General features: G+C 37.9%; 1 protein-coding gene across 7 annotated transcripts in view; it reads right to left on the bottom strand.

The window, feature by feature from the left end:
* kif1ab (kinesin family member 1Ab) overlaps nucleotides 1-24,502 on the bottom strand; it is a 31,731-nt gene extending 7,229 nt beyond the window's left edge. Inside the window, exons 1-39 of one of the 7 annotated variants that reach the window (XM_067453892.1) lie at nucleotides 24,126-24,502; nucleotides 21,897-22,083; nucleotides 18,794-18,867; nucleotides 18,473-18,652; nucleotides 18,292-18,357; nucleotides 18,033-18,211; nucleotides 17,292-17,403; nucleotides 16,979-17,056; nucleotides 16,822-16,887; nucleotides 16,714-16,731; nucleotides 16,547-16,628; nucleotides 14,522-14,600; nucleotides 13,904-14,046; nucleotides 13,684-13,722; nucleotides 12,077-12,279; nucleotides 11,901-11,980; nucleotides 11,713-11,788; nucleotides 11,555-11,634; nucleotides 10,767-10,957; nucleotides 10,486-10,666; nucleotides 10,201-10,273; nucleotides 10,007-10,100; nucleotides 9,708-9,856; nucleotides 9,408-9,586; nucleotides 8,429-8,566; nucleotides 7,750-8,052; nucleotides 5,979-6,097; nucleotides 4,922-5,007; nucleotides 4,636-4,771; nucleotides 2,922-3,096; nucleotides 2,531-2,621; nucleotides 2,304-2,422; nucleotides 2,163-2,218; nucleotides 1,974-2,082; nucleotides 1,780-1,846; nucleotides 1,116-1,200; nucleotides 841-946; nucleotides 430-453; nucleotides 185-299 (exon numbers count right to left, since the gene is read on the bottom strand). In XM_067453892.1, the coding sequence (XP_067309993.1) occupies nucleotides 185-299; nucleotides 430-453; nucleotides 841-946; nucleotides 1,116-1,200; nucleotides 1,780-1,846; nucleotides 1,974-2,082; nucleotides 2,163-2,218; nucleotides 2,304-2,422; nucleotides 2,531-2,621; nucleotides 2,922-3,096; nucleotides 4,636-4,771; nucleotides 4,922-5,007; nucleotides 5,979-6,097; nucleotides 7,750-8,052; nucleotides 8,429-8,566; nucleotides 9,408-9,586; nucleotides 9,708-9,856; nucleotides 10,007-10,100; nucleotides 10,201-10,273; nucleotides 10,486-10,666; nucleotides 10,767-10,957; nucleotides 11,555-11,634; nucleotides 11,713-11,788; nucleotides 11,901-11,980; nucleotides 12,077-12,279; nucleotides 13,684-13,722; nucleotides 13,904-14,046; nucleotides 14,522-14,600; nucleotides 16,547-16,628; nucleotides 16,714-16,731; nucleotides 16,822-16,887; nucleotides 16,979-17,056; nucleotides 17,292-17,403; nucleotides 18,033-18,211; nucleotides 18,292-18,357; nucleotides 18,473-18,652; nucleotides 18,794-18,867; nucleotides 21,897-22,002 (4,257 nt within the window). In that variant the 5' untranslated portion in view covers nucleotides 22,003-22,083; nucleotides 24,126-24,502. The remainder of the gene's footprint in view (nucleotides 1-184; nucleotides 300-429; nucleotides 454-840; nucleotides 947-1,115; nucleotides 1,201-1,779; nucleotides 1,847-1,973; nucleotides 2,083-2,162; nucleotides 2,219-2,303; nucleotides 2,423-2,530; nucleotides 2,622-2,921; nucleotides 3,097-4,635; nucleotides 4,772-4,921; nucleotides 5,008-5,978; nucleotides 6,098-7,749; nucleotides 8,053-8,428; nucleotides 8,567-9,407; nucleotides 9,587-9,707; nucleotides 9,857-10,006; nucleotides 10,101-10,200; nucleotides 10,274-10,485; nucleotides 10,667-10,766; nucleotides 10,958-11,554; nucleotides 11,635-11,712; nucleotides 11,789-11,900; nucleotides 11,981-12,076; nucleotides 12,280-13,683; nucleotides 13,723-13,903; nucleotides 14,047-14,521; nucleotides 14,601-16,546; nucleotides 16,629-16,713; nucleotides 16,732-16,821; nucleotides 16,888-16,978; nucleotides 17,057-17,291; nucleotides 17,404-18,032; nucleotides 18,212-18,291; nucleotides 18,358-18,472; nucleotides 18,653-18,793; nucleotides 18,868-21,896; nucleotides 22,084-24,125) is intronic. The other 6 variants (XM_067453893.1, XM_067453894.1, XM_067453898.1 and 3 more) reach the window with 6 other exon arrangements.
* Nucleotides 24,503-25,812: the final 1,310 nt, after the last annotated feature.

The raw sequence follows: 25,812 nt of genomic DNA, 5'->3' as shown, positions 1-25,812 counted from the left end.
ATAGCAAAAACTTAGTGTAACATCTCATAACCAACTAACAGACATACATTTAAATTCACTACTAAAAAAAACTATACTTGTGATAGACTGTTGATATTGCGTTTGATAAGTTCCAAAATATCCCACGTTGATTAAATGTCATAATTTGATGACTTTATTGTGGAAAAAGGTGAGTTTTCCTCACCTCAAGATAGGCGGAGAGGGTGATGTAAATTTTCTCTCCATATGGAGTGACACGGTTCAGCAGAAGGGAGTTGTGCATGGAGCTATCCCATGCTGCCTCAAAGCGGTAAAATGTCCTGAAAAGTAGTAAACAGCATTGTGATTTATGTCAGTGCTTATATATTTTCTTTATTTGAACAATTTTGAAGGCTTAAGGGGGTTACAATAAAAAAACACTTATACAGTATACTGAAGGAAAAAACATACCTATGGTCAATTCCCAATGACACTCTGACAGGAAACAATAAATTCCCATGTTAGTGAATTACAATTTTGTTATTTATTAATTGAGATAATAAATAAATAAATAAATAAATAAATACAATTATTTAAATGAATTATATTTTTAATGATATAAATATATTATTTAATAAAATTAAACAATTCAATTTAATTTGTTTCAATTACCATTTAAGTTATGACGTTTTAGTGTTGTAAACAGTTTAATTAGTAATACAAATAAAAAAACTTTAATTGATTAACACAAATTGTTTAAATACTTTGGTGTTGCTAACATTGCTAATTTAAAATGATACAATAGGAAGCAAAAACTTATTTTGAAGACGTTATATTATTTAGAGGTACTGGAGGAACATTCTTAACATATCAGTGGTGTACCTGTCATCATAAGATGGTCGTATGTAGCCTGAAGACAGGATGTTGAGGGACAGGATGTTGGGGTCGATGATAGTCTCATCTGCCTCGGGTGTGTTACGGATACGGCCTAAAAAAGAACAGAATTGATGCAGAGTCATATGAAACTCTGCCTGGATATTTGCCATAACAACATCAACATTTGTCCTCAATGCCAGCTGGTGTTTAATGTGATGGAAGCCAGAATTTCTGATAAACATTTTTTTAAGAGAGAGAAAGAAAAAAAAGCATTTTCTAACCTATGACAAGCTCTTTAACCTCCTTCCACACAATATCACTGCCAGTTTCATGGGCTATAGTGACTGTAATTCTCCTTTGGATGCCCTGCAGAAAATGTGTCAAAAGGTGAAAATCGCAAATCTCAAATTTCAATCTAAAACTAAACTATTGTTCAAACTTTTGGAATCTGTAAGATTTGTTTTTGTTTTTGACAGAAACAAATACAAGAATTCAACAAGGAAGTAACATTAAAGAAAGACATTTATAATGTTACAAAAAAGATTTCTATATAATTCAAAACTGATTATATGAAATCATATACAAATATGCATATCAGAATGATTTCTGATCATGTGACACTAAAGACTGGAGTAATGATGCTGAAAATTCAGCTTTGCCATCACAAAAATACATTTTATTTTAAAATATATTAGAATAGAAAACAGTTTAAATTGTAATAAAATTATAATATTAGTGTTTTTATATATTTTTTATTAAATAAATGCAAATTTTGATCAAATAAATCCAGCCTTGCTGAACAGAATTATTTCAAAAAACATTTGAAAAAAAAATCTTACTAATCCCAAACTTTTGAACAGTAGTGTAAATAATATATCATCTGTTATTTATTCTGTATTACCATTAATTGAGTTGTTAGGGAGAGAAATATGGATTTGTGTTTACCTGGTGCAACAGGAATGTACCATGGCAGGGCATTCCCCCCCTGTGATCAACAACAGCTGGGATGTAGCTAAAAAAGTACACAAACAGGTACAAGGGTTACATAACATATGAATAACCTGCCATACATAGAGACTTCAATCAGTAACTTACTAGGCACTGATACACCACAAGTCATGAGTTTATCAGATACTCACTCCCCATTGGCCTCCAGCTCACAGATCTCAAAGAATGACATAAGGTCATATTTGCAGTGGCAGGGGCCAGCGGTGGAGCGTGTGAGTGTGCTCAGTTTTGTGGCTGGCACTGGAGGGAGACAGAGGCAGAGCTCAGACATGGACAGACCTCAAGAAATGGTAAAGAACTGAGTCAAAATATCAACTCACCTGGTTTTGACAAAGGCATAACCCTAGGGAACTGCCTTCTTGTTGGACGTAATGAACTACAGGGCAGGAAGATTTTAGTTGACATTTTAGGTGACTAAATAAATGAATAAATAATAATAATCAAAGAAAAAGATTGCTCACCTAATCAAGTCCTTACAGAGAAGAGGGAAGGGCTGTTTCTGGTAGTGGCCAAATACCTCAAAAACAATTGGCTGACTCTTGATGTATTCCACAAAGGACTTGGTGACCTCTACGGTTATCTGCAATAGTAGCAAACCACACATAAATAATTTACATTTGATTTATTTCTAACATCTCAAATATGGTTGAATTACTTCATTAGTAAATGGCACAAAGGTTGTGATTACATTTTGTACATGGTAGAATCCCAGAGGAGGCCCTCGGCCAGTGTTCTTTAATGGCTCAGTGGAAAATGCCTCGTCATGTCTGTGAATAAAGCTGGACAAAGACAAATGAGACTGCGTCAGATGTCTTTAGAGCATCTTGGATCACTGTTTGCAGAAGCATCTACCCCATTCAAACTGAGGGGGAATGTTATTTTCAAGTGGGAACTTTAAAATAAATAAATAAAAAATATATTTGAAAATGAAGACACTGTTAGCACTGTGGCAGAAATGTGCATAAAAGTGTTTGCCTTCCGAATCTGTCAGCTACAACAATGTGCAGCACCGTTTTTATTGTGGAAAACCCTGATAAATCTATGAATGGACGTAATTTACTTGGAATACATATACTCACTTGAACTGACAGAAGATATCTGCATACTCAGCAGAGATGCTGGAGGCCTGAAGCACCGTGACCCTAAAGGTGAAGTTGCTGCCGATCTTTAAGTGCTGGAATGATTTTTCCTGAGCCACATCAAAAGGACATTCCAGAACACCCTTCAGAGGACTGTCAGGAACATCAGGAGAGGCTAGATGGAGCAATACATGAGGAAACATCAGATTAGAATACAAACACTTGCTGACACAACTCACTATTTATACATATACCACTACTTTAACAGTTAAAGGGATAGTTCACCCAAAAATGAAAATTTGATGTTAATCTGCTTACCCCCAGAGCATCCAAGAGATAAGTTACTTTGTTTTCTTCAGTAAAACACAAATGTAGAACTCCAACCGTTGCACTCTGTCAGTTGTATAATGCATGTGAATGGTAACAAAATGCTATCACTTCCGGCACTTGCGTAAGATCGTGTACAGAGCTCATGCACCAGAAGTGATCGCGCGTTCAAGGTTGTTGGACAAAGTGGTGTATTAGAGGTAAAAAATTATATAAATACTTTTCAGTTCCACACACAAACCGATCGTTTCATGTCTTAAGACATCAATGTGTCGACACAAGCAGCTGGGTTTAATTTACATTTTTTTAAAGGGTTACTTTAGCGATTAGCATATAGCTTTGTATCAGTAGAAACCCTGGAGTATATTCAAATGATTGTTCTTTCCCCCCTCATATCCCCCTGAGACAAGAGATTTATGCATTTTATTTCTGGAAAAATTCCTCCTATGATGCAAATTGACGATTTTTGCATCATAGGAGGAATGTTTGCCCAAAGGCTAAAGACTACAGCCAGCAGAGGGAGCCATTTCCGCATGTTTTGAATCTGCGCATGGGGGATGGAGATTACACTCAGCTTGCAGGGAGAGCTCAGCGGGCAGCTACAGGCACTCATTTAAAAGGACTATGGTGAGCAATGTAAGTCTTTTAACTTCTCAAATTAATTTCTATGAAAGTTAAGCTTGCAAAGGCATGAACTGAAACGCTCCAGACTGAACTCGCGTTGTGAATGTATTGTGTAGTGTAGTCGCGATTACTTCAGCTCTCATCATTCCTGCAGTTAGTGCTCAGTGCTGTGATACTCGCGCAGTGACTCACTCATTATATTGAACAGACACGTTCAGTTTTTAATTGTAGTGTCTTCTCTGTTCTCTAATTCAGTCACAGTAATCAAGTTGGTGGCGTTGGGAATGGCCTCACAGGGCAGCGAAGCATTCTGGGAATTGTAGTCTTTCATCCCCATGGGACAAAAATACATTTTCTGTATTTTCTCAGTCAAGAAGACACCAAATTCAAAACTAATTTCACATTTCTACTGCATTGATGACCCAGTTTAAATACAGATTCATCTTCCCAGCGCTGAAGTACCCCTATACGACTGACAGACTGCAACGGCTGGAGTCAAAAATCTTTATTTATGTTCTACTGAAGAAACAAAGTCACCTATATCTTAAGCAGAGGTAAGCAGATAAATATCACATTTTATTATTGTGCAAACTATCTCTTTATTTATCACAGCATGATTATAGGGCATATTGTTTTAAGTTGTTAATTTATCATAATACATTCTGCAAAATGTATATCAATCACTAATCAATACATGAATATGATTTTATTCATCAATATTGTTTTGTTTTATTATAAAAAATATAAAAAATATATTTTTTACCTGCACAGGTGTTGTTGTTGACCTCATCAGCACTGAGCCCCATCTCTGAGTTTTGTCCTTCCCCTTCTACGATGCGCAGCTCCTCTTGGGATGTGCTTGTGTGAGACATCCCAGCAGTGCATGCTTCTGTCTGGAACTGAGCAGAGAGAAAAACTTGATGGTTTTACTCTTGATGGTATCTCACCTTCTATAAAAAAAATGTAATGCCTGAAACTCCAAAGCCAACTCAACTATTGAGATGATAATTGTGAGAATGAACAGTTGCATACTGAGTTACACAACCAACCTTCTCAAACTGTTGATCCTCAAATGCAATCTTAGCAGTTCCTGATTGTCTCACACCGGAGCCATAATCAGGAGCTTCTTCGTCAGCTGTGACAAGAAATAAAAGATGGCTGAACATTTAATCTGTGAAGGGAATGCCATGCACATAATCTGTATATTAATATATACTATATTGGCAAAAGTTTTGGGACGCCTGTCTTTACAGGCACCTAAACTTTAATGTGATCCCATTCTTAATCCATAGGGTTTCATATGGAGTTGGCCCACCCTTTTTGCAGCTAAAACATAATCAACTCTTCAGGGAAGGCTTTCAATAAGGTCTTGGCAGTTTTAAGAAGAACATTTGTGAGGTCTATTGGGTTGAGGTCAGGACTGAACAGGCAAACTCAGACTTGTCCATAGGATTGCCAGACAGAGAAGCGTGATTCGTCACTCCAGAGAACATGTCTCCACTGCTCCAGTCCAGTGGCGGCGTGCTTTACACCACTGCACCTGATGCTATGCATTGCACTTGGTGATGTAAGGTGTGGATGCAGCTGCTTTTTACGGACTGTTCTTGAGCTAATCTGAAGGCTACAGGAAGTTTGGAGGTCTGTTGCTATTGACTCTGCAGAAAGTTGATGACTTCTTCGCACTGTGCGCCTCAGCATGCGCTGCCCCTGCTCTGTGATTTTACGTGATTTTACGTAAGACTTTGTAGTTGAGTTGCTGTTGTTCCCAATTGCTTCCATTTAGTTATAATACCACTGACAGCTGACCATGGAATATTCAGTAGTGAGGAAATTTTACAAGTGGACTTACTGCACAGGTGGTAACCTTTCACAGTACCACACTTGAATTCAATGAGCTCCTGAGAGTGACCTATCTAAACATAATCAGGCAACAAATTATGAGGAACAAAACAAAACCTTTATTCATAAAAAAGGGAATTCATCAATGAAATAAGAAAACATAATAGGTCTGAATACTGAGCCTTGTGGTACTCCTTTACTAAAAAAAAGTAATTTCTGTTAGGAATCTGATCAAAACAGATTTGTCAAAGCATAAGATAATCTTACCTGATATGGCTTGCACTGCTACTCGGAGGAACCCCTTGACCTCGCCTTTCTCACTTACAATGGCCACACGGTGCACTAATGGCACAGGGTACAGCAGATTACTCAGATACACAAATGCCCTATGGGAGAAAAAGGAGAGGATGATGGGAAAAAGGAGGAGAGCCAAAGAAAGAAGAGAGATTTGAGACAGTTGATGGGTTGAAAAGAAAAAAGAAAAAATAAGGTTAAAATTAATGGAAAAAGAAGTTGGGAAAAAATGTAATTGAAGATTAACTCAGCCACACTGCCACTAGACAACACAACATCAGACACAGAAAAGCAACCAAACAAGAAGCTGCTCCAGCAAAAGCCTAAAAGTGCCCTTTAGGTCTGCGGTTCATCTGTGAATACTCTATTATAGCCCCCATTCTCAAAAAATTATACAGAAAGTGGTGACAGCGCGGGTTTTGGTCTCTGTTGGGGTTGGTGAAGTGTTTCAAGAACATGCATATAGAGGAGAACTGCACTGCAAGCTACTTTACATTATAACTTTTGACTGACTGATTGATTGTCTAAATTGGCAAGTCATACTCGCATGCAAAGATTGGGAAATGCATTGTCACACATCAAGATTTTATTGATGTTTCAGTAACTGATTGAAGGATTAACTACAATTCAATGTCACAATGTCTATGAAATCCCTGACATTGTATGCATTCATGTTTGGTGACAGATTGGCCTACAAATTCAATAATTCACTTCAGATCTGCCCTCTTGATCCCAATGTGTTGCTGGACGAAGCTTGACAGGCAGGGGTCAAGAGTGGCAGGAGGCGTGGCCAGAGGGGAGGAGCTTTCGACAAGATTGGTGAGGCGCAAATACAGCATGCTCAGATAAACAAAACGCTTAGTGAAAAAATAAACTCCAAATTTGGCTTGTTGGGCCAGATGCAAACTGGAAAGCAAAAATTGAAATGACATACATGAATTTGACCGCCATCAACTTAAAAGAGAAATCAAAGTCAACACACGTCACAAATCTTGTATGTTGCATGTGTGCAGGGAAGTGAGAGTGTGAGAGCCAATCCAAAACTGTGATACAAATTTTAGATCTGGCATGCCTGATTGAAACTGCTGTAGTCGAAACCAGCTCTTTCATCTTTTCAGACAAAACAATCTGCTGATTTATTCAGATCACAGAAACTACGTTATTCTGCAGACACCAATATCATTTCAGAAAAATAAGAAAAAAAATTATTATGCTGCCATTCAGTGCTTTATCTTTCAAAACAGGCCAGAATTGATGTGACTGGATTTCAAAACCATTATATATTTATATAATGCATATTAATTTAGTCCTGTATAGCCACCCATGTTCAAATGGCTTCAAATGCAAAAAGTTACTAGTAGTCTATCTATGGTGATTTTCACACAAAGTATCTTCACTTTGCAATTCCTTTTGTTTGATTTCCTCTCATTCAGTTACTGAACACCTCAAATACCATTGAAAGGATCATTGTCTAAAACATGTACAAAGAGGCATTAAAGCTTCCTTCAGATCAAGCCAACAGTTTCACACATTTATTAATAAATGTATATATATACATTTGTTAACATAATGGCATCAATGTTAATTATTTATTAATTCTTGGCAATAGACATTGTGACCCCTGCCGGTACTGTTCATGTGTTTGATGCCCTGGTAGGAAGTTCTAGTAACAGACCCTGTTGTCTGTGTCTCAGTGTGAAAGAGCTAGTTTCCTCTGACAGCATGCTCCTGAAACCTCACCAACCTTCCCACTAAACTGAACAGAGGCCAGCGGTCGTAAAAGGGGTCCTGGCCATCGCTGACACCTGGGCAGTGCTCCCCCACACCATCCTCCTCCTCCTCCTCTCTCCCAAGCTCTGAGCCAGGGTCCTCCAAAAAGATCTCATCGTCCAGGTCCTCCAACTCCTCATCCTCCACCTCGACTTTCCCATAATGCCGCTCATCGGCAAGCTCGGTTATGTCAGAGTCAGAGTCGGGGTCGGAGAGGGTGGGGGAGAGGGTAAGGTCACTCATGCGCTCACTCATGCACGTGTTGAGAATGGGAGTGCTGGTGCAGCCGGAGACACGGGAACTGGGTTAGTACAACACACGTGCACACACTCGCTCACATGTACAAGGCACTGTTGTGTGCCAGCACAAACCTAGCCATGAGCCTCCAAATCTGTGTTCGGCTAATGATCTAGGGTGTTTGCTAAGGAGTGTCCAAGCTTAGGTTTAGCATTTGGATTTTCTGAATATTGAAAAATCAGTGCAAGTTTGCTCACTGAACGAAGGCTGCACACAGCTTGTCGGTCCATTCAAAAGTGAAGGGATAATGCAAATCATAGGCAGCTTCCAGTCATGTACAGTGGAAAAACCAGCATCCACTTGGCACTTTAAAGTTGCACAGCATACAGTATAAGCTTGACTTATTGATTACTCACCGACCAACCAGGCGGAACCATGGAAAGCGGTCATAGAAGGGGTCACCTCCGGACATCATATGATCACATTCCTCGACTGCTGTACTGGGCACCTCTGCTGCGCGGTCGTACATTTCTCTCATCAAATCAAGCCTTTGTCTGAAGAGATAATAATAATACATCATCAATAGCAACAAAACATACTCTGTAATGTTTATCTGTTAAGTTTTTTTTTTATTTGCTCACTTTTTAAGCATGAACCAAAAGGAAAACAATAAGTGAAATTAACCTTTAGTAGCTAAAAGTATTTGGAATGTACAATATTTCACTTCTAGGAAAACACCAAAAATATTGATGACACATTCTGCACATGATATATCTAAATTTTTGTCTAATCAAATGCTTTTTAGAATGAAAATGAACCTCAGCCTAATACCATCTGCCTCTGATTAGCAATACGAATGAATGGTTCATAGCTATGACGTACATTCAAGGGCGTAAGCATAGATAGAGCAGAAAATTAGATGTTAACAAGCAACATGCCAATTATAATTTTAAGTAGTTCAACTACAGCCAAGCTCCTTAATTAAAAAAAAAGGTAAGACACTATTAGCTTTTAACAAAGACTAATATTAACAAAGATTTTTAATAGGACAATATATTTTTTAATGCATAAACAGATGAAAAGTATTTTGCTAAGACAATGAGGGTTGTAAAACTCAAAGATGCATATTCAGTAATTCGTTTATCATTTAACAACTGAAATTAATCAGACTTACAAATATGACACATTCATATGATATTGATGAATTTTTTTTTATGTTACACCACTTCTGGTGTAAAAAGTAGCTCATTACTAGAAAAGCGACACCATTTTGAGAATAGCTGATCTACGTAGTTAGTAACAGTGCCACTGCTTTTAATTGGTAACTTACTGCTGATCCATACACAGCTAGACTCAATCTTATGGGCTTATTATGTACATTTAATATCACTGCACCTGAGTTTGTCCAGTGTCCAGTAGTGTGTAGCACCATTTTTCTGGTCCTGAACCTCTACTGCTACAATGGTGCGAGGGAACAGCCTTTTCTCCCTGTCTTTGGCTATGCTGGGGGGCAGCAGGTCAGGGGGCAGTGGGGAGTACAGTGTGTCTGTTAACAGCACGAACTGAAACTGAACCTGCAGAGAAAAAGAGGAGAAACATTATTATTATTTTTATTTTAAGAGTGGTACTGTAACTTATCAACAAAAAAAAAGTATACAATGATCATTAGGCTGACCTAAAATTATTTCAATGTACCTTTTTCTTCAGCTCCACACTAATGGCATTAGCCTCCTTAAGGAAAATTGCATTTCCCCAGAGCAGGTCTCTGAGAGAGGTGAACTGATAGAATCGCCATTTCCGGAAAGCCCAGAGGGCCAGTTCTGTCTCTCGCGTTGTCCACGGCACTGCAGGATCAAAATATAAACCCATTTCAAATGGGAAACATCTAAAACTTTTTACACTTTTTCCTGTGATCTACAAGTTTGCCAACTTATTATTGTATTTGATATATATTATTCAGATCATACCCATGTCATTCAAACTGTGTTACCAACCTTCCTCTTCTGGTTCCTCCTCTTCCTCTGTGGTTTCTGGGTAATATCTGGAGTTGACCTGCCTCTGAAGAGCTTCCAGCTTACTCTCATAGTCCTAAACAAAAATAAATGTTACATTTGGTTTAATTGCAAGCTTCTTCCGGTTTTTACAATTGATTGACTAATTAAGTTCTTACGAGTCTGAAATGGCTTACCAGTCTCTGCTGTTCTAGAAGGTTGCTTGCTTCTTCTCTCTCCTTGCGGTACTGATCTTCCAGCTCCTGTAACCTGTGAATGACGTAAGCATCAGAATAAAGCCACAAAAACTAGATATTGCAACTGGAACTAATCATAGGTTGGTTGGTTTGCTGGTTTTAGCTGGTTAATCTGGTGTTTTTAGATGGGCTGTTAGTGCATTTTGATGTAATTGTCCTGGATGATAAAAATGCAGGGTTCATGCTGTTTTAGGACCACAAAGGAGCTAGTGACAGAAGTGCTACCTTTGCTCCATCTCTTGTTTCATATCAATGCCTTGTTTCTCCAATAGCTCTCTTTGGGCAAAGGCCCAGTCCACCGCCTCCACAGGTGTGTCTGCACACGGGGTCCTCTCCCTCTCTTGCCGTGCTTGCTCTGGGTCATTGAAACGGAAGACGTGGCTCTTGCCCATAATAATGCGGTTACCTAAGATTACAGACAGGGTCACAATCTGGGTCTTACAGGCACCAAAAAAGTGTTGTTCATCAGACTGAGCCTGTTTTTAGCCTAGAAACTGAAGAGTTACCTGATCTGAGAACAGTGGGCTCTGTCACTCTCTTGCCATTGACGTAAGTTTCTGCTTCCTCACAGGGCTCTAGGACCACCGTACCCTCTCCTGAGGCATTTGTACTACTTGTAAAGATACAGTGTTCATCTTTAATGAAATGGCCACTCAGGACAATGTCCTGTCGACTGCTGGCATCCTCACGGCCAACCCTGCAGAGGAAAATATGGAGGCCATATGTCAGGATTAAGGGAAACGGATACAGATAGAGAAATGATGTGGGAAAATACAAAATGCATATTGGAAAAAATAGATATTAATTGATAATGTATTACTCAAAACTAGGTAAATCACAGAAATATAACATTATAACATAACATGTGAATCACTTAAGTTACTACACAAATGGTGGGTTGCACCAATAATTTAATCAAGGTTTATCTAACAATTCTGTTGCACCAAACTATAAACATTGTTTAAAAGTAAGCAGGTTTACATTTAAACCATAATTTTGATCCTGGATTTAATATAGGGTAGAACGGGACACAACTAAAGGCACACCTTAACAAAAATGTGCTTTTCACTACTCCCAGAGTATGATTGCAGAAAAAAATATATACATGTTTTTATTAAACATTGATGGAGCAACAGATTTTCATAAATCATAAATGAGGTTTGTTTCATTTAAAAATCGTATAAATGTAAGATGTGGCCTTTTTGTCCTGTCTATGTCACTGTGCAATGTCTTTGCGGACTACCAGTGGTCGATAGTTGAAAATCTGTTTTATAGTTATAAACAACATTCTTACTTGGTGATTCCATCTTTAATGTAGTATAGTAAGCACTCAGACATCAGTGGATCTTCATTGAGGTTGACCAGGTGTGGAGTCTGAAACATAAAGAAGTGCTGGTTGAAGCATACGACTTGACGGACTTCCTTTTAGAATACACTAAACGATCCTCTAACCTTCTTTGGTGAAAAGACTCCAACGGTTCCTCCATCTTCCCTCATCGCCACACCCATTTCAGCTAAAAGTGCCTCCCTAATGACAATAGATGTTTGGTTTTTTTACAAATAAACAAAGAAACTTGAATATTTTCAGACACATCATTTCAGATTTCACAATTTCAAAAGCCCTCCCAGGGGTCTCCAACCTTTCCATTCTAATGGCCTCAGTGCGCCGAAGTTTCTCCTCCCAAGTTTCATTGAGTTCTGCGATTATCTTCTCCGTTTCCTAGTTGGAAAAGAGGTCGACATTAAAAGGATCAGCACTGGCCCTTATTAATTTATCAAACCATCCATCCAGCCATCCCATCATCCTCTCGCTCACCTTCAGCCTCTCAATGGCTTCCTCGCTTCCAGGGCTGAACATGATCCGGTCATGCAGGCTGCTGATGGAGCCAGCTCGGCTGGACAGGGCAGAGAGAGAGGGGGAGGGGCTCATCCCTGTCATGGCATGGGTCACTGTGGAGAAATCACCCCTTTGATTGACAGCCTGGATGCTATTGATATTAGTCTTGTAACTGGACAAGTCTGGGCAACAAGTGGGAACGACAGGTTCGGAGAGTCAAGGGAGAAAATTGTGAAAAGAGAAAAAGGAAAACCATGGAAACAGAAAGGAAGGGGAAGGAGGGAAAGTAGAAAGTGTCAAACATAAAGCTTAACAGCTAATTAAAGAGGTAATAAAGCTGCAGGGCGCAGGGCAGACGGCATCAATTTGAGGATTTCAGACGCTCTTGTGTGTGTGTGTTTTTTTTTTAGTAAATCAGAATATCAAAAACATGATTATTAATGGATTTATCCCTCATGCCTCAAATTCATTGGACCATGCTTGAGATAATGAGCATGGAGATGAACTGAACACTCAATGTAATACTGATCTGTGACTGCACAGACCACATGGATGACTACATGCCTGTGCTTTACATAGAGTCAAATTCCAAGCAAACGTCTAGAGCGCCTCTGGACCATCAGAGCAGCAGTGTACAATTATGTCAGAATAATCCGTTTTATTTAATCTTTTAGATGAAACCACACAGACTTTGGACTTTGGTGGTCCAGAGATTCCTGCTTTGGTTATCGCAGGGGTCGGCAACATTAGGAATGGTCAATATTGGCAGACACATGAAAAGGACAGAGGATTTATGATTGTTATAGGATTGTAATATTATTTAGTTGTTTATTACAAAATGTAGATGTCAAAGTCTAAAATTAACTTTTGTCAAGCAACAAATATGAATAGTTTTTGGAGAGTAAGTGTTGTATGACCTCAAGCTGAATTGGCACACAAAAAACACACATTGATATGTGATGTGCACAATTCAAATTAAAGGCACATTAATCTACTACTAAATTGAACATTTGTTGCAACCTCAACCTCAAGTGGCAAAACATGAAATAGTCCTCAAATTAAAGGTTCACTCAAAAATAAAAATGATGTCATTGTTTACTCATCCTCATATTGCTCCAAAATTGTATGCTTTCTTTCTTCTATGGAGCAGATTGGTTGTAACCAATCAACATTGGATTCTATTGATTTTCAATGGGGGAAAAATAATATCAAAATATATTTTTTGTTCAGCAGAAGAAATGAAATCATATGGGTTTAGAATGACATGAGGGTGATCAAATAATGACAGAATTTTCATTTTGTTGGTGAAATCTTAATGTGGGATCTTTTTAGCCACCAACCAAATTAAAAATGTAAGAACAATTTCAGACAGCCCAGCGCAAACCAAAAACTCACTGCTGCATGGGTGACACACTTTGGCACTGCTGTTTTTTTCTTTCTTTTTTGCACAAAAAAAATATGGCTTTGTTACCAATAAAAATAAATAAATAAAATAAACTTAATTTCTCTTAAAAAAAATTGGAAAAAAGTTGCCGACCCCTGGGTTATTGTAAGCTATGAAGCATTTAGAGCGCCAAAATACACACATTTGAGAGCAGATATCCCAGGAGCTTGTGCACGATATGCTGAGAGAAATGGAGAGAGAAGACAAAACTTTCAGACACATTCCTAGAGCTGTCTGACCCTCAGGAAGAGAATATTTGCAATCGCTAGGATCATTGTCTTGGCAGAATTTGAATTTGATTTGAAATATTAAGGAGAATGAAATGTAACTCCTCGGTTTGAAATGTATCAAATGTGACTTACTCTCAATGATGTCTCCAAGACCCTGAGCATAGAGCAGATCCTTCAGACGAGCCACTTCTTCCTTCAACTCACGCACCAGGCGGTTGTTGGGGTCTTCATTGATGACGGCATTGCAACGGATCTGCTTGGCTCGGTCAGCATATCTGTGACAGTGATTTTGCTATTAACAATCCAAAACAGTATCAGAATGTCCCAAATAGTCTAGCATTCAAAATCAACATCAACATCAACTGCTAAGCCTAATGAAATCTAATAACAAACTGCAGATAAATTATTTGTAGTAATCACAACTCAGACTGAACACCCACATCAGCCATCATATGTTTATGATGGTTAAAGGTGCTTTTAGTCATTTTCAGAGCTTGACAGCTTCTGGTTGCCATTTACTTTCATGAAATGGACAAAAGAGCAACATCAACACTCAGCTAAACTTCTCCTTTTGCCTTCCACAAATGAAAGGAAGTCATATGAGTTTGGAACAACATGAGGGTGATGATCATTTTTTAAATAATTTGCAACACACGCATTTCATTTAACATACCAAAAAAGTGTGTAGTATTTTGTAACCCTATTAGTCTAATATTCAGTAATGCCTTAATTGCATCATGTGGTTCTTACCTGAGCGTGCTGAGCGTCTCATCATAGTTAATATCAGCGGGGCTTAGAGCTGCTACCATGGCAGTACGAGAGTTACCTCCTGATAAGTGAAAAACATTGTAACCTTTAGGAATGTTTTTTTGTTGTTGTTGTTTTTTTGGGGGGGTGGGGCCAATGCTATTTTATGCATTCTGACTTATTTACACTGTTAAAGAGTTGGCTTCTCATTCTAAAAATGGGCAAAATTTAAAACAATTAATTGGACGTATGACGGAGTATTCCTGTGCCAAATACACTCCTTCAGGATTCTAATAAGTTTTGGAAAGTTTTTTTCCTGAGTATGACGTCATAAAGGGCGGAACTCCTTATATGGGCACTTCTCCTAGATGAGCGCATGCGTACATAGACCAGAGATAGAGAAAGAGCATTCCATCAACAAGCTTTGTTCGGGTTACATAAGCAGTAAGCAGAGTTGTCATTTGTCTGTGTCAAATGTCTGTGTTTTGTTGGCAATCGGCACGGATTGTATTGTGTGTGTGTGTGTGTGTGTGTGTGTGTGTGTGTGTGTGTGTGTGTGTGTGTGTGTGTGTGTGAGCCTGTTTATGTGGTTTATGAGGACACAAATGTGTATAACTACATGGGTATTACACTGGTATTACACTATAAAGGTGGTTTATAAAGACATATCAAATGTCCTCATAATTCAAATGGCCTTAAAAACATACTAAATGATGTTTTTTTGAGAAAGTAAAAAAGCAGAATGTTTCCTGTGATGGGTAGGTTTAGGGGCAGGGGCAGTGTAAGGGGATAGAAAATACGGTTTGTACAGTGTAAAAACCATTACGTCTATGGAGAGTCCCTGTAAACCACATAGACCAACATGTGTGTGTGTGTGTGTGTGTGTGTGTGTGTGTGTGTGTGTGTGTGTGTGTGTGTGTGTGTGTGTGTGTGTGTGTGGGCATGTGTATAATGACATGGGTATGATAGACATAGGTATTACAAGGAGAGGGTGAAATATTCCCCATGTCCCATTTTTCAAAAGGCTTATAATCATACAGGATCAGTTTTTTGAGAAAGTAAAAATGCAGAATGTTTCCTGTGATGAATGAATGAATGAATGAGGCATTTATATAGCGCTTTCAAATGTACTACTGTACACCCAAAGCGCTTCACACTCATGTAAGGGGTCTCTATTCAACCACCACCCAGTTGTGATGGGTAGGGGCAGTGTAGGGGGGTAGAAAATACAGTTTGTACGGTATAAAAACCATTACGCCTATGGAATGTCCCCACATTCGACAAAAACAAACGTGTGTGTGTGTGTGTGGTGTTTGTGACTCTTTAGCTCCGCCCAGAGCCATATAGAGAGAGTTGCAACAACTCCATAGACTTCAATGGAACGTTTTTTTTTACAGCAATGGCGGCTCGTGAAGACTCTCAATAGTTCCCGGAAGCAGATTTTAAATTATCAGCACATCTTAATTCCGTTTCATCCATCGTTATGGAATTGGAGAAAATTATTCTACTTTTTTTTTTTTTTTTTGCAAGGTATGGAAAATTACATATTAGTTAAGTATAACATGTTGATGTGTAATAAAATTATTGAAAATCAATGCATTTATTGACTATTAATTACCAAAAATCGCAGTTCTGTCACTGTGACTGACAATTTGAATTGCCCGCCAAAGCACTTCCTGGAACTATTCGAGGTCTACATGAATCACGTGACTATCAAGCGTTTTGAACTTCCGTTGTCGCAACTCTCTATGGCTCTGGCTCCGCCCAATGCACACCTTCACAAGTTTGGCTGTTTTCAGAAAGAATCATTACAGCGTATCTGTCTTTTATAAATATGATCAAACTAAAGATTTTTCTGAGATATGAAGGATGCAATACTACTCTATAGGTACTCAAGATTTACCTTTAATGATTTTGGACCATACCACAATTAAACTGGCCATGTTGACTGCAATATGAAATGCTTTTACGATGGAGAGCAATGATTATTTTTAAGAAGGTGTGTGCAAGGTGCATGAAGCCACGTACCGAGGTTTTCCCTCAGCAGCCATGTCAGAACTGAATCTCTGTATGGAATAAAGCTCTCAACTTTCTTCTTCTTCTTGTTGTTCTGTAGGGAGAACAGAAGTCATGCCAATTGTCAAAGCTACAGCCATAATGCTTGATTAGTAAAGAAAGATTAAACCGATCCTCACCTTGTTTGGTGCAGAGTCCTACAAAACAATAAAAGAACAGATTTTAAAAATGTTTTCAAATTGTTACTTTTCTTTTAATTACGTTCCTACTTAAAAAAGAATTCTTACCACCTCAGCCAACGCAGAGATAACTTTACCCAGTGTTGTTAAAGATTTGTTGATATTGGCTCCTTCCTATAAATGGGACAAAGCATGCACATTTAATGGATGCACTCATCTGAAATGACACATTTCTTGAAACTCTGTTGAACTTAAAGTGACCCACCTTGAGTCTAGTGCCTTTAGCTCCAGTCGAATCAGCCCGCTCACTCCCTGCCAAGTCTACCAAGCTGATTTTGCTGACCTGTTTGAAAACGGAAATGTTGTGTCTCAGAACAGTAAAGCAGTCTAATGGACATACCAGCAACTTCAGCAACTGTCAAAATGCCAACATCCATTAGTGATGTTCCAACTACAGAGAGTCCACCCACCTACTTTTGCATTCAAGTCTATTTCTGAACAGGCAGTCACATTTTTTCTTATAGAACAATGCTAAATACATGGAGGCCTGGTGGAAAAGGAAGGAGAGGATGCAGTACCTTTTCAGAGGTGTTGTCTGTCTCACTATCATGTCGTTTCTGTGTGAAGATGATGTTGAATACAGCATGTGAGCGGCTGCTGGTCTCATTCATGTTGGTGGCCGCCACAGTCCTGAGAACAAACGGCATGGTAAGCAAAAGCAGTGGTGAAATGATTTGTTAAATACACCATACCAAACAAATAAGATATACTACCATTCAGTAGTTTGGCGTCAGTAGTATGAGACTATTTACAAGAACCACATTTTGAAGCTAGTGTAGTTCAGAGATGCCCCATACTGTACTTAAAGCTACACTGTGTGATATTTTCCCCTATCTAGTTGTGAAGAGGTATATGCAGTGAATAATAGTTTCTATATAGTAGTATCTCCTACTTTATAGTTTATAATAGTTTTATCTCCTACGGTGGCCGATTTAGTCCAAGATTAACATGGCAATCCCCCTCCTCACATTCGACACGGTGCCATTGAGTGTTAAAACGCGAAAGGCAAAGCTTGAATTTATGGGTATGTCCCTCTTTGGCTAATGTACTTTCAAGATGGAGGAGCAACATGGCGACCAGCATTAGAACCCCTCACCCGTATGTATTTTCAATGGCATATTATAAACTTACGAGAATACTTTATTACTTGAAAGAAGTAAATATACATTAATGAGCACGTATATTTTTGAAAGAACTAAGTGTTTTTAGCCAAGAATAAACTAAAAAAGTTACACAGTGTAGCTTTAAATGTCTGTCACCTGGCTTTGTTTCCAGAGTCCATCAGGTCCTGAATGTCATTGTAGGAAGTCACAGCCAGTTTTGATAGGTCCTCCACGTACGGCCCCATCAAAGGATGCTCTCGCACACGCAGATTCCCTTTGTTCTTTGGGTTCAGAAGATCCCGCACACGCTCACAGTAGATCTCCATGTAACTGACCTGGAGAGGCAGAACAATTTTCACTTTCTATACAGATTCTATGTAAAGAATGCAATTTATGATGAAGGTGTTGTTCTTACCTCAACCGAGTATGACATGTTGTTATCATTATTGTCATTGAACTTGGTAAACAGGTCCTCACATAGCTGTCACAGAGAGATTAATCATTAAGAATGTGTTTCCTTAGAGGCATCTAAGCTATTTGCTACAATATCAAAGACAGTGATAATGTAAATAACAGATGGTATTATAGTACACTACCAATGGAATGATGCCTTCTTGGTCTTTCTCTTGCTTGCCCATCATGGTATATGACTTTCCGGCCCCAGTTTGCCCATAGGCAAAGATACAGACGTTATATCCTTCAAAGGCATGTAGAAGCATTTCCTCCCCAATGTCTTTATAAACCTGCCTTTGGCATGCATAGTTCACATCTTCTGGCTGTTGAAGACAGAAACACACAGAACACCAAAAAAATAATCTTAAATGTCTCAAGAACAGCCATCATAATAGAATAAGAAATAGTAGCAGTGAGTTGCGTAAGAGGCGGATTCAACAGTTAATTGTGTCAAAAAAACTCACCGTCGTATGTGACCAATAGGAATAGTCAAAGTTGAAGCTCTTGTTTTCCTTGGGCTGTTTTGGATTTATAATTGCTAGAAAGTGAAAAGAACATGTCTATAAGAATAAATCTACAATCTAATGGACAAAACAACTAACTACCATACATTAAACTATTTTCCCATTGGCATTCATGTTCAGTCCAGAAATGTCTAGACGATAGTGTTAAAAACTTCATAATGAGGATAGAACAACTTCACTATTTCTGTAAACATATTTATACACAACCATTAAAAAATTGGAGTAAGTAATATTTAAAATAATAATATTAATAATTTTATTCAGCAGGGCTTCATATCATTTATTAAAAGTGACATTAAATAAACATTTATAATGTTACGAAATATTTGTTAAAAATAAATGCTGTTCTTTTAAACTTTTCATTCAAAGAATTTAAAGGGGACGAAAAAATCTAAATCTAAAAATGTTTCCACAAAAAATATTATACAGCACAAATATTTCTTGAGCAGAAAATCAGCATATGACACTGAAGACTGGAGTAATGATGCTGAACATTTTTGTTTTTAGAAAATGTTATTTTAAATTGTAATAACATTTGACATTATTACATTTTTTACTGTATTTTTTATCAAATAAATGCAGCCTGGGTGAGAATAACAGACTTCTTACCTAAATAAATAAATAAAAACAATCTTACCAAACCTAAAATTTTAAACAGTAAAATACACACCTAAATAAACAAGTAAATTATATTTAACTATAATTATAAATTATATGCCATTTGTATGAATTAAGACATGGCCGTCTCTTTATTTTTCCACAAAAGCCATGTCCAAATATAATAAAAATCAATCAATATCTCAATGTAGTCATCATAACAGCATACTGGTAATATACCCTATAAGGCAATATATAATGTCGGCATGTTTCAAGACAGATGATTCTAAGGATGCGTGAATCATGCCATCCCTTGGGTTCTGGGAATGAGGTCATGAACCTCCCTGCATCCTCTCACCGGCACAAAGCTGTGCAGTGTCTCTGACCTCACACTCTACATCAGCTGACTCTGTTTTCCCACTCATACTGCAGGCAGAACAACAGGACTGTTTACAGTTTTTTGGAGCTGCTCTAGAAACGGGGGCTGGAAATGCCACATAGTTGGCCACTGTTCATTAAAACATGATGTTGATTGTTCATTTCACTGATAAATATTTCTTACTGTCCATGAAACATTAAAAAATACAGATTTTTATATCATTATGGCAAGATTATTGTTTTTCTTGTACATTATGGGCAAATAATTATTTTGAACGAGCCACTCTCAGCATTATACTTTATATGAGATGAACCAATCTCCATGTCTTAAAAGAACACTTCACTGTTTTTAGAAATAAGGCTTATTCAACTTCTTTCCTAAATTTAGATATGTGGGCAAATGCATTTTTGTCTCAGTGCATGCATTGTTTTAGTTTGGCAGGGTCGCCACTAGCTTAGTTTAGCATGAATGAAATCCTATGTTGCCAGCTAGCATGTCCCAAGTAAAAGTGATCCAAAAAAAACCCCCACCTAATTCCTTCTTGTGGCCAGCGTATTCACAACGAGTACAAATAGCGAAGCAGATTATGATTATGCGATTTCCTAGGCAGATATTGACTTGGGACTATATTATGGGGAAGAACAGGCGAAGCACTGCTACTTGGGCGCAGAGATATCACACAACACATTGCGTTTGCTCATCAGCCGGAGTATGTGAGGATGAGAGCTTTGCCTGTTCTTCCCCATAATATAGTCCCAAGTCAATATCTGCCTAGGAAATTGCCTACACTGTAAACATTTTTGGGGGATTTTGTTGGTTTAACTTAAAAAAGTAAGTAACCTGGTTGCCTTAAAATTTTGTGTTTATTGAAATTAAAAATGTGAGTTAATACAATGAAGGAAATTTGTTTAATAAATAGAAACTTAAAATATTATTGTATCTGAACCACATACATTTTTTGATAAATCATGAAAATAGCGCTATTTGGCATGTCTCACTGCGTCATCAGAAATAAAACACACAATTACCCAATATGTTTACAAAATCTTTTAATAATATTTTAATAAAGGTTGTCGAATCTCAAAAAAATGTCATTGTATTAACTCAAAATTTTAATTTCAATGAACTCAAAATTAAGGCAACCAGGTAACTTTTTTTCTAAATATTTTTTTACAGAGTAGTCTTAATCTGCATCGCTATTTGTACTCTTTGTGAAAACGCAGGCCACAAGAAGTAATTAGGTGTTTTTTTGGATCACTTTTACAGGACGCCATTCATTATGCTAAGCTAAGCTAGTGGCGACCCTGCCAAACTAAAACAATGCATGTGCTGAGCCAAAAATGAATTTGCCCACATATCTAAATGTAGTAAAGAAGTTGAATAAGCCGTATTTCTAAAAAAGGTGGTGTTCCTTTAAAGAAAATGTGATTTTGTTCCTCATATTTTTGTTTCCATAGATTAGAGCAAGAATATTCATATAGGCCTGGTTTCATAGACGGTTTAGATTAAACCAGGATTAGGTTTCAGTTCAATTGGGACATTTAAGTAGCTTTTTTAACCCTGCCTTAAAAAGACATTACAAGTGTGCATCTTGAGACAAAACAATGGCATTTACATATTTAAAGATCGGTCAGTGCAAGCTGCTTTCAGTTTAAAGAGCTCAAACATGCATTTTAGTCTGGGACTAAACTTTCGGACTTTAAGATTTGTCTGTAAAACTGGGGGATAAATTAATTAAGAACTACCAAAAACTGTGTTACTATGAACCAAAGCGTAAAACTTAAGTCAACAAATCTGGTCAGATGGTGACAGCACACCCAATCAATTAAAGCTAACCTTTACCGAAAACAAAAGCATGACCCCTTTGACATTTTCAAACCTGTAAGCCTAGAGATGCAATATTTTCTCTCATGGGGTGCTTATAAGAGACCATCGAAATAAATAATTCATAACGATTATAAATTATTACTACATCAGTGAGCACACTGACACTCATCTCCTTTAGACAAGTGAGTTATAATAATCATTAACAGCAAGTGAAAACAAATGTTTTGAAAGAGCACTCACTGGTAGTGTTGCCTGACATCTGGATGATACACTTGCTATCTTTTCCAATCTCTCGTGAATTGAAGGGTCGGACCCTCACAGCTACTTTCACCGAGGCTCCTGCCATGGTGTCTGAGTGCTGGGGCTTTGCTACAGCACAGGATCTGATGGAATGAAGCCCAGCCAGGAATCAGAGGCCACCTGCCACCTGTAGAGAGAAACACTGGCATGCTATGTGTTGCAATTTAAAAAACTAATGATATAAAAGATTTCTACTATATTTGAAATGTATTTCACTACAGATTTAGGAGTACAAATGCAAAATGAGGCTAAAAATGTGTTAGTCCTACACTTTATATTTAGTAACTCAGCAATTCACTTCAAGAAATAATTAAGGAAAATCCCCATGAATCTGTTCAGGATAATGTGCTGGCTAAGTTACGCTATTGATAATCTAATTTAGGTAATGGAGCTCTCTGAGATTGAGACCATGACTCATCATGACTATCACATTCAGTAGATTACTGTACACTTGATATGGCTATGTGAATTCATAACCTCTGTAGCAAATCAGACTTACAAACAGGTTTAGGATCCACGTGTGGATATTTAATAAAAGAACTAACAAACAGCCACACAACATGCTTTACATGCTGTAAATCAAATTACGGGTTAGGGACATTTCATATCAACAACTCTTTGACACCGTGGCCTCACATAACCCAATTAATAACTGCCCAGTGGATATAGTCTTAATCCATAAAAAAGGAATTGGGTCAATAGCTATACTGTAGCTTAAATTATGTCATACTACATAAATAATAACAATGAATTAGGAAAAAGTGTTCAACTTTCTTCTTTACCAGAGAACCAAATTTGCCTCAGGTGCCAAATGGGGGAGAGAGAGAGAGAGAGAGAGAGAGAGAGAGAGAGAGAGAGAGAGAGAGAGAGAGAGAGAGAGAGAGAGATTCAAAAAAAAAAAACATGTAACATATAGGCTACTAAAAACAAGCTGTGGGTAAATTTGAACAACTGTTCTCACATCCAGAAAAGGACTGGGCTAGGTGCCATCCTTCGAGTGCAAACTCAGTTATATTACTACACAAAACGGCGCATTGAGCAAATGTTATTCTCACATACAGACAGAACAGTATTAGTCCTCGTAAAATGGAAATGGCTGCCCTGACCGTCAGCCAATACAGCCATGAATCAGCTGTGATGGACGTGCATTTGCGTCAGCCCACCCGGCAAAACAAACGCAATGAATCCGTTGCAACGGCCATTAAGCAAACCACGGACGACAAGCAGATATCCTAAACAAGGTTATCATATAAATATGTATTCCATCTGTTCATTTGGAGCTGCCTCTGCGTAACGTTAGATGCTATGATGCGGCAGCAACACCCCACATAGGCTTACACTGCTAGAGACGCGACATATAAGAACGCTCCCAATATAACTTAACAATAACGAATAATATCTAACGTTACACAATTAAAATCGACATCACCAGTTTGCATTGTATAATCGAGAGAAGCGTGTCGCGTCGCGGTGGCGGTAGACGTGGAAGAAGTGACGCCTCTGTTACTATGGCAATATTTTCTCAGAATCTTTAGCAGATTGCAGTAAAATATACAGATTTTAGAATTTCCGATATTAAATCGTTTCCTGCTCCACAAACAGTGCTAGTATACCCTCCCTAACGCACATCAAAATAATATTTAAAAACGCTATTTCGTTAGGCTATATATTCATACAGAAGGCATTTCACTAAGCGCCGACCTTAGAAATTGAAAACATCCGAATGATGAAAAAGGCCCAAATTTCATGACATGGCCTCACCCTACCAGCATAAACAGCATCCTTTAGCACTGTGGTCAATCTCAGAACTGTCAATACATATAAAGACTGCATGCAGCAATTATACATTAAATCCTTTGATATCCAATCATAATAATAATTATATTTATGAGTAACATGCTGAAATAGTATAATAATAGTACAATGTCAGATAATTCTATTTCTATATTTTCTGTGAAGACAGTTTTCCTTTTAAAAACATCCATCCTAGATCTTTTCCATTTTTTGCTGACTGTTTTGTATTTCATTAGCCTCTGTTTGGCTTTCCGGACAAAACAAGAGCAGAATAGTGCACCACCCTCCTTGCCTTCTCATAAGACACATGAAAAACACTGTTTATAAAATAGGTCTACATAAATCACACAAAAAATAATCAAGACCTCACTTAACTGATTCCTGATGGCAATATCCTGTTGAGATTGCGGATAGCAGTAGGTTATTCCATCAAGACTGCTTCCATGCGCCGTCTTCTTCCTCACCCAGTTGTTTTATTATTTTTCCCAATAGGCTCTCAGCAGCCTCTCCCTAGTTCAGAAACACCAATGCAGGTGGAGCCCCCCCTGGCAAGACCATCAGACTGAGGGAGTCTGGTTTTGCAGGGCCTGGTACGCAGTGGTGCATCAAGAAGGGCCAAGCAGAGGGAGGGGTTAATGGATGTGGGGATGTGTTGAGAGAGAGCGTTTCTCCAGACTAACACAAAATGGCTCTTATGGTGGAGCCAAGGATGCTGATCAGCCGTGAGTCGCTGATGACATCATCAGTGTGGGAGCTAGCAGCATTGATGCAGAGCAGGGAGTGGGAGGGAGGAAGGGAGAGAGGGAGGTGGGGTGAGAGGCTGGGAGCCACAGACAGAAAGGAAGGGTGTGATAACAGCATCACAGGACGCTGTTAAGAAAGACCACGGTCATGGATTTTCTTCCGTGTCCTCGAATATAAACCACAGTGTTAAAAGCACAAAAGCTCATTTTAAATTCCAAGCCTAGCCGGCAGAGTCTGTCTCTCAGCATGCACAGCACGGACCACTCTCAATGAACTCATTATGAAGGGTAGAGAGTGTGCCGGCTAAGCTTATGCAAGGGGACAAACAATTGGGTTCACCTATAAAGGATATCTGAATTATTTAAAATAACAATAATAAAATGGGGTAAAAAAAGAAAGAAAAAATAATTCAGCAAGGATGCATTACATTTATCAAAAGTTTTTTGTTTTAAAGTGGCAGTAAATTCAGACCATTGATTGTTTAAAAAAAAAAAGATTTTGAACTTTCAAATCATCAAATAATCCTGAAAAAAACATTAAGCAACACAACTGTTTTCAACATAGATAATATAAGGAAATGTTTATTGAATACCAAATCAGCATATTAGAATGATTTCTAAAGGATCATGTGACACTGAAGACTGGAGGAATGATGCTGAAAATTCACCTTTTCATCATTTTTTTTTTTATTTTTATAGAAAATTATTTTCAATTGTAATATCATTCGGCAATATTTCAGTTTTACTGTATTTTTTAATTTAAAAAATGTAGCCTGGGAGAGAATAACAGACTTCTTTCCTAAATAATAATAATAATAATAATAATAATAATAATAATAATAATAATAATAATAATAATAATAATAATAATAAATGTTTTTTACCAAACCCAAACTTGTGACGTGACACTGAAGCCTGCAGCAGGATTTTCTTCAGTAAAATTCTATTGTAAACTTTTAAAGGGTTACTTCAGCGATTAGCATATGGCTTTGTATCAGTAGAAACCCTGGAGTATATTCAAATGATTGTGCTTTCCCCCCTCATATCCCCCTGAGACAAGAGATTTATGCATTTTATTTCTGGAAAAATTCCTCCTATGATGCAAATTGACAATATTTGCATCATAGGAGGAATGTTTGGCCAAAGGCTAAAGACTACAGCCAGCAGAGGGAGCCATTTCCGCATGTTTTGAACTCGCGTGTGAGGGATGGGAGATCACACTAACAGCTCAGCTCACAGCTACAGGCACTCATTTAAACGGAGCTATGCTGAGCAATGTAAGTCTTTTAACTTCTCAAATTAATTTCTATGAAAGTTAA

This window comes from Pseudorasbora parva, chromosome 9 (assembly GCF_024679245.1).
Source record: "Pseudorasbora parva isolate DD20220531a chromosome 9, ASM2467924v1, whole genome shotgun sequence".
Lineage (NCBI taxonomy): Eukaryota > Metazoa > Chordata > Actinopteri > Cypriniformes > Gobionidae > Pseudorasbora > Pseudorasbora parva.
This window is presented reverse-complemented; position numbering and strand designations above follow the sequence as displayed.